The 8,056-nt window shown below is 63.8% G+C and overlaps 1 protein-coding gene across 1 annotated transcript in view; it reads left to right on the top strand.

Annotated features, from left to right (window-relative positions):
• MOB2 (MOB kinase activator 2) overlaps window positions 1–8,056 on the top strand; it is a gene marked incomplete at its 3' end in the record, with an annotated part of 28,000 nt that overhangs the window by 6,654 nt on the left and 13,290 nt on the right. The window contains exons 2-3 of the mRNA XM_023525659.1: window positions 3,212–3,372; window positions 4,056–4,149. Of these exons, the coding sequence (XP_023381427.1) occupies window positions 3,212–3,372; window positions 4,056–4,149 (255 nt within the window). The remainder of the gene's footprint in view (window positions 1–3,211; window positions 3,373–4,055; window positions 4,150–8,056) is intronic.

Raw genomic sequence — 8,056 nt, 5'->3', positions numbered from 1 at the left:
CAGGGTTGGTGTCTGGCACGCCGTGGTTCCCTCAGCTCCGGCCCCCCAGGCGCGCTCTGGGGCAGGTGGGGGCCTCCGGGGTGCGGCTCAGCTCCTGGGGCTCCTCTCTGGCAGCCTGCAGACAGCACGGCCGCCCCCGCGGCACCTCCCGGGTGTGTCCCGCAGGCGTCACTTCTCATTGCCTTGCCTGGCACAGATGGGTCACATCTCTGTGCCAGGGTCACACTGAGGGACTGCAGGGTCCCACCAGGTGGGACTGTGACGTGGCGTGGGGCGGGGTCTGGTAGACAGGAAGTGTGCGTGCCCCTCGGCGATGGCAGTTCCTGCTGGTGTTCTGCCCATGGTCCCTCAGCCACTGCTCGCCAGCTGAGGGTGGCTTTGTGTGGTCACTCGTGTGTGGTCACTCGTGTACGGCCACCTGAGGGCCAGCGCTCATGTCTGCGAGTCACCAGGTAGCACGGCTCCCGACTGGCAAAGCGGGAAGGCGGGTCAGGCCACCGGCTGCACAGCTGGGGCTCCCCGGGCACCCCACCCCACACATGCAACCAGCAGGCCGAGGCAGCGTGTGGCTGGCTGGCGGTGGCCTAGGCCAGGGTGCGCATAGCTCACAGGGGCGGGAGTCAGCGTTAGCCCGGCCCAGGCCGAGAGGCTGTCTGACAGGTGGACACAGTGTGTGACCGGAGCAGAGGCTGGCACAGGGTTCAGGGAGCATCCTGCGTGCTGGTCCCTCCTGCCTGGGCCGAGGGAACGGGGACCTTCCAGGCCAGTCCTGGCTTTCTGACAGGGTGGCATATCTCTCGGTGGCAGAGACTCAGGGTCAGAGAGTGTCACGACCTGCCCGCTCACCCACTCCGAATGGTGCGTCTGAGGACATCAGCGGAGCCCCCGGGTGTCCCCAGCCCCTCCTGTGTGCTCTGCCCTGGGGGAAGCTGGGAGCTTCCCTGTCCAGGGCCGAGGGACCGCACGGCCCTGAGCAGCTCGTGCGCACACGGCCTCCGGGAACAGCCCCACGGCACTGCAGGGCCCCCCAAAGTGCACAGTGTGTGCGTGTGGCATCCGTGCCTGCGCTCCAGTCCCAGCCCGGCCCGGCCAAGACCCCGGGTTTGGGGCCTGTCCTGCCCATTCCCAGGACACCGCGGCCCTGCCTGGCACTAGTCACGCCCAGCACGGAGCCCAGAGGCCCAGCTCACGTCGCCTTTTAAGGCAATGGTGTGCTGGGAGAAGCCGGAGGGAAAACATTTTCCTGGCGTTCGGGGAGCATTTTTCCTTCCTGTTTCTCTTAAATAGGCCACCAGCAACTTTTCAAAACAGAACAGAAAAAGGACAAGGTCAGGGAGCTGCAGAGGTCGGTCACCTCTGTGGGACAGCCCCCACGGGAGCCTCGCCAAGGCTGCGGGCGGACTGCCGCAGAGGGTCCTTAGGGTAGCGACGTCCAGCTTGGTCGGCAGTGCGTTTCCATTTGGGTAATGGGGACGGGGACAGAAGCCGGGAGCGAGCGAGTTTGCCTCTGCTGGTCTGCGGACCTCGACGGGGCGAGCCGGTGGGGCCCGGCCAGCACTGACCACGGCCCTCCCGGTTTGCAGGCGTCGGGGCCGAGGCGAGCAGCCCTCAGTGCGGCGGGCCCGACGTCAGAGCTCGCTGGCCGGCCCTGCAGGGGTGCGCCCGCCGCCCCACAAGGCTGTCCTTCTGGCCTGTGACTCCTCCTCAAGGCGGCCCACTGGGTGCTTTGTGCCCACCCTCAGTCACCCTCTGTCCAGGGGAAGGGGCCTTTTCTGGACGACCCCTCTCTGAGTGTCACCCAGGCAGCCTTTCCTGGACAGTGAGACTTCACGACGCTGTTGGTCTGCTGTTTGTTTTCACAAAGTCGTGGTGTTGGCCATTAAAGAATCCAGTTCACAGAGGAACCAAGGCCCTATGCTGTGATGTGAAGAATCTTCCCTTCTGGCCGTCCCCCAGGAACCCAGTTCTAAACATTAAAACGTCGGCAGCCTTGCTCCGCGCCAGCCCCCGGAGATGGGCGGGCGGAAGAGGTCCCAACGCCCAACCTGGACGCTGGTGCTCCTCTGGGGGGTGCCTACGCCAGGGGCTCTTTGCTCCAAGGCACGTTCTGCCCGGGCGGGCCCCTGTGTATGACAGTGGCCTGGACCAAACCCGCCCGGGCCCGCGTTCCCAGCTGGAGCTCTCGATCTTGGGCAGTTTTTCTTCTTGGGGGACACACCAGGCCTGCCTCGGCCACATGCCACCCCCGGTGCGACCTGGGGCAGCCCACGGGAGGCGGTTCTGGGGTGGCGGGGTCACCCCCCTCGGGATGAGGCTGCTCACCGCACAGCTTTGGCTCCTGGTGTTTAGCTGCTCAGGTTCACAATGTTCGAACAGAACCACAGACGTTCAGAAGCGTGTTTCCATTAGTGTAAAAATAGCCACAACAGCCCTTCCGTGTTGAACGACAGCATATTTTTATGGAAAACAACTGTTTTCCTAAACAAGAAAAACACTTAGCGAGCAGTGGCTGTTCCTGCAAATCTCTCTCGTCTGGCTCCCACCCTCCTGTCCCTGGAGACCCACACCGTGCACTGGGAGGGAGCGTGGGCCGGGGGACGGGTGTCGTGCGGCGGCCTGGAGCCAGGACAACGGGAGGCCTGGGTGGCGGGGCCTAAGGGGCATCGGCGCATGGTTGGTGCTCAGTTAAGTGCAGCCTTTGGGTCGTGCGCACGGGACACACGCACACCTGCCCGGTGGGACTCTGCTCAGTCTGCCGGCGATCCCCGTCTGTCCTGCTCGGCGGTCCTGCTTTGGTACCAGGCCCCAGGCGTAGGCCAAGCGGGCTGTAGGGCCGCAGTGTCACACACAGGGGTGCCAACCAGTGGGGCCACCACCCAGCCTTCGCGGTCCCAGAGTTCCAGGTTTGGCCCTGTGAGACCAGGCCTCCGCTGGTGTCTCTGCACCTGCTGTCCCCCTCACAGTGGCAGCACGGCTCTGCCGGTTAGGACACAGGCCCCTGAGCATGGGGACAGCACGGACACAGGGCAGCCTTCTCCCTCGCCTGGCACCTGGCAGCTGGCGGGAGCAGAACCTTTTGAGGCATCTCCGGGAGACCCCCTTGGTGTCCCATTGGCCTGGCAGGGACAGCTTCGCTCGTGTCCGGGGACCCGGCCGTGGCCCCCACGCCCGCGCTTCCCGTGCGGTGACCCATGCTCCCTTCTTTCCGCAGGAAGTCCAAAGCGAAGCCCAACGGGAAGAAGCCAGCGGCAGAGGAGAAGAAGGTGTACCTGGAGCCGGAGCACGCTCAGTCCAGGATCACCGACTGCGAGTTCAAGGAGCTGGTGGTGCTGCCCCGCGAGATCGACCTCAACGAGTGGCTGGCCAGCAACAGTGCGTGGGGCGGGCGGGGCCCCCTCCGTGCCCTCCAGTTCCTCGGGGATCCCCAGAGCTCCATTTGCGCAGGGCGTGCTGCCGCGCGGCCCGGGTCTGGGCTGTCCCCGTCAGCTGGAAGCGGAGGGGCGGGGTGGCCAGCCCCGCACGGGGGACTCGGTGCGGGTCCTGCCCGCTGTGGGGGCCAGGACACCCGTGCCAGGGAGAGACTGTGATGGGGGTGTGGCTGTGAGGCCGGCAGCGCCACGGCTATGGGAAGGCCGTGGCCCGCGGACGGGGCAGCAGCCGTCACCCCACCCTCTGTGCAAGCCTGGGCTCAGGGCTCAGTGTGCCAGGGCTCAGACTTCCCTGGTGGCGGAGTCCCACAGGGAACTGGTTCGTTGAAGAGGGTGGGCTCTGGGCAGAGGCTAGAGCTGCTTTTGGTTTAGTGGGTGCCCAGGGGCACCCCGGACCCAGCTGGTGTTGGTAAGAGCGGGGCCCTGAGTTTGAGGGGCCCTGGCCTCTCACTGAGATGGGACGTGTGCCCCACCCTTCGTGCGAGGGCTGCAGGCGAGCACCCCAGGCCCATGCGGTGCACCGGGCCTTCGTCTCCAGTCTGTGGAAGGTGGAGGCCGCCCCAGGGTTCGGGGACCGAGCACCGTTCCCCTGAGGTGGCGGTCACGCCTGGCCCCTCTCTCTTGCAGCCACGACGTTTTTCCACCATGTCAACCTGCAGTACAGCACCATCTCGGAGTTCTGCACGGGGGAGGCGTGCCAGACCATGGCCGTGTGCAACACGTAAGTGCTGCTTGGCTGGGGCCGGGCCCCGGGCGTGTGGGCGGCAGGGCCCATGGGCCTGCTGCGGCTCTGCCCTCTGCTCAGACTCCCTCGCACTATGTCCTGTGGGGTTTCCGGACCACGGGGCCTTCCTCAGCGGGGGCCTGCGCCCCTGGCGCCCTGGGAGACCCCCTTGGTGTCCCGGGGCCTCCAGAGAACAGGAAGCAGAGCTCAGCCGGGGAAGGGACTCTGGCCTCGTGGGTCCTGTGGGGGCACAGAGCGCCGGGAGCCAGGCAGAGGCCACGAGGCTGTGTTCCTAGGGACAAGGCCGTCTCACCCGGACACACTGGCTGGCTTCCTAAGACAACAGAGCCCCGTGAATGTGCAGGTGCTTCCCTGCTCCAGCTACTTGTCCCCGAAGCCAAGGCTCTCCCTCAGAACTCCTGCTCTGCCGGGGGCGGGGGGGGGGGATGGGAGGAGGCCGCCTTGTTGACTGCTTGCTTGGGGTTGGGGTGCCTTCTTGGTGGCCTCCGGCACGCCTGCTCTTGGCCACTCCGCTCCGACAGCGGGTGCGTGTCCTCCATGAGCAGCCATCCCCGAGGACCCTGGGCCCCTTAACAGTTTTGCAGCAGCTCCTGAGGGCAGCATGGGTAGGACGCCGTGTGGCACAGTCTTGCCACCGGCTCGAGTAGCAAAAGCGCCGGCAGATGGACACACGCAGGCATAAGGCTGGGTGGCCGAGGAGTGGCACGGCACGGGAGCTCTCCGCTGGCTCCTCTTCGGGGTCAGAGGACGGACACAAGCGCGTGTGAACCGGGAGCCTCTGCTGGGTGACCGCGTGTTCGTGTGTGCCGTCCTGACTGCACCCTGCCCAGGCGCTGCTGGCCAAGCTTCCTTGACCCAGCTCGGACCCAGAAGCGGAGCTCTGCGCCCGCAGAAAGCTGCCTGAAACCCTCGGCACTGCAGACGACACAGTGCCCCCTCGGCCCTCCGCCCCTGGGCCGGCTCTCATGGCCCCAACGGGCCACAGTTCAGGGCTGCGTCACGTGGGAGCAAGTGCAGACGACAGCAGCTGTCTATTCCGTATCGGTCTAGGAAGAGCCACTGACGGAACGCTGAGGTGTCACGTGCGTCCCCAGCTGGCCACCGTGAGGCATGGCCCAGGGGAGCACGGGACAGCGCAGGGCGAGCAGCGTAGGGAGCAAGCTCGCGGTGCGCCGGGGCAGGACGCCCACGTGGGGCAGAGCAGAGCCAGCGGGACGGCATGGCCGCGGCGGGCGGTGGGGAGTTGGGCTCGCCCGCCGCTCTGCTCCTGCACGCCCACGGGGTCAGCGTGTCTGGGGAGGCTCCTTGAAAGGGCATGAACTTGGTGCAGGGCTGCCCTGCGTGTGACCCCGACTCTGCCGAGTGCCACTCGGGGGTCTGGGGAACTTGAACCCCCTGCCGGTTCTGGTCTGTAACTGCCTTCATGGAGCTGTCGTGATGAACTGGCGTGCATGCGATGCCCCCGGGGACTCCTGCGAGGTCGCAGCGTGGAAGCTCACGCTTTGTTTCAGAGAAGGGAGGTTTGTCAGAGGTCCACGGAGCCCCTTGCTGTCCCCGGACCAGCACGTCCACAGGAAGTGGGGCCGAGGCCTATTTCCACTCCCCAGTGTCTGCAGGACAAACCAGTGGGTAACGTTGGCGTCTCTGAAGGGGAGGAGAAAAGGCCATGCTGAGAACATACTGGAAGGAATCACGTCTGCACACTTTCCAAGCTGGTCAGAGATGAGCCCACAGGTCCAAGAAGCCGCGTGAACTCCGCGAGGACCATCGAGTCCACGCGCAGACTGAGGAGGGGAGACCTTGGTGGCGGAGCCTGTGCGGGTGCCGCGCGTGGCTCCCGGGACAGGCCTCGGGGCCGAAGGGGGGCAGTGGCCGCTGCAGAGCCCGGCACCCGGCGAAGTAGAGCTGTGGCTCGGATGAAGAACCACCAGGAGCCGGCAGACCCGCTCCAAAGGGACTGTGACGGGGAGTCGCAGCCAGGAGACGTGGGACTCACGGGGGGAGCAGCGGACACGGGAAGCGCCACACCGCTCCCCTCCCCTCCCCTCGAGTTCTCCAGAGTGTGTCTGCTGGGGGAGCAGAAGGTGGCTTCAGTGTGTGCAGATGGGGGACACCCGGGGACCCGTGGGCATTGGCCTCGTGCGTTGCAGTCGACGCGGCATTGTGCGCTGACACCGCAGGGGAGCTGAGGGCGTGTCGTGGGACCCTTTGAGTAGCCTCTCAAAACGTGGAAGTGGTGTGGATCGTAATAGGTGCGTTAAGAAATGCATTTCCCTTTACGAAGGCACGAGAGGAAATGACGAAAACCGAAGAAACAAGTTGTGCGCAAGCCGCGGCGAACGGAACGGAGCAGCAGCCGCAGTCCACGGCGCTGGCGGAGACGCGCCGGTCAGCAGGGGGCACAGGCGGGGTTTACCTGTCAAGCTGCCAGCCGTGAGCGCGGCCACGTGGGTTAAAGGTAAGGGATGAAGACGAGGTACCAGCAAAACACTGATCAGAACAAAGGCCACGTGGCTGTAACGAACACCGGATGAAGCGGACTTCGTGCTGAGGGTGATTCCGAGGCACGAGGAAGAGCGCCTGCTCACAGAAGTGTCGACCTCGAATGCGCACGCACAGAACAGCACAGCTTTACACAGAACAGACGGACAGAACCGAACGGAGGAGACAGAAATCACGTAGCTGAAGATTCCAGAACGCCCCTGTCGAAAACGGGGAACTAGTAGAGAGAAAGTCGGCGAGGATGTAGACTCAGCACCACCGCCCGCCGACGGAGTCGGGGACACCCGAGGACACTGCGCCCTCAGCAGCGAAGTGGGTGTCCTTTCACGTCACCCACTAGGACTGCAGCCTGGCTCCCGAAGCCGCCTTTGATGGACTTGGAAGAGTCAGAGTCACACAGAGTGAGTCGTGGGGCCGTGATGGGCTTGAACTAGAAATCGATGCTGAAAAGGTATTAGGACGTTCCCCAACATTTGGAAACGACGCACTTCTAGATAACCCGTGGGCCCGAGAGGAAGTCGCGAGGGAAATCAGAAGGTTTTAGACTGAGCACAGATGAAGACGCAGCGTGAGTGGTTTGTGGGATGCAGCTGAAGTGACACACGGGGGACTTTACGGGATCAAATGCTTATTTTAGAAGAAAGCTCTCAGGGCAGTAATCTGAGCTTCCGTGTTAGGCACCTGGAAACAGAACGAAACAAACTCAACTCGAGCAGAGGAAAAGTAAGGGCACGAATCACTGAAACTGGTTTCTGAAAACAATAGGGAAAATCGATGAAACTCAAAGCTCGTTCCTGAAAAGATCAGTCCGATCAGTAGATCTTTAGCACAGTCGGCAAAGGTAAGAGGAAGAACAGCTCATCAGCATGAGGAACGAAAGTGGAAGCCACCCTAGACCCAGCACGTGCTAACGAGGACGATGAAGAAACACTATACGAAATACCGCGTACGTAAACTCGACGGCTCGAAATAAACCAATTTCTTGGAAAGCACAAGCGGTCCCAGTTCACCAAAGACAGGTGCTGCGGGAAGGCAGGGAAAAGGAGTAAAAGGCATCTAAGTTATTACAGAAGACGTAAAACTGTGTCTTTTTACACGAAACACGACAATCCGTATAGAGAACCCATTGATTCTAGCAAAAACTGACTAAACTTAGCAAGGCCGTCAGCGCACGGCAGCCCGCCGCAGTGCTGCACATGTGAACGACTCCGCCGCCTTCCGGAGGAGCAGACGCGACAGCGAAGGTGCCGGGCACGGGGCTGGGCGGTGCGGGTTGTGCGCGCCGGAAGCCACGGCCGGCTGAGCAGCACCAGGGCCACGCGCTCGTGGGTTGGCGGCTCCACCTCGGAGCGCACAGCCACACGGGCTGCTCGCTCAGGAC

This window comes from Pteropus vampyrus, unplaced genomic scaffold, assembly GCF_000151845.1.
Source record: "Pteropus vampyrus isolate Shadow unplaced genomic scaffold, Pvam_2.0 Scaffold588, whole genome shotgun sequence".
NCBI classification, from domain to species: Eukaryota; Metazoa; Chordata; class Mammalia; order Chiroptera; family Pteropodidae; genus Pteropus; species Pteropus vampyrus.
The sequence above is the reverse complement of the archived record's forward strand: the minus strand, read 5'-3'. Positions and strand labels throughout refer to the sequence as shown.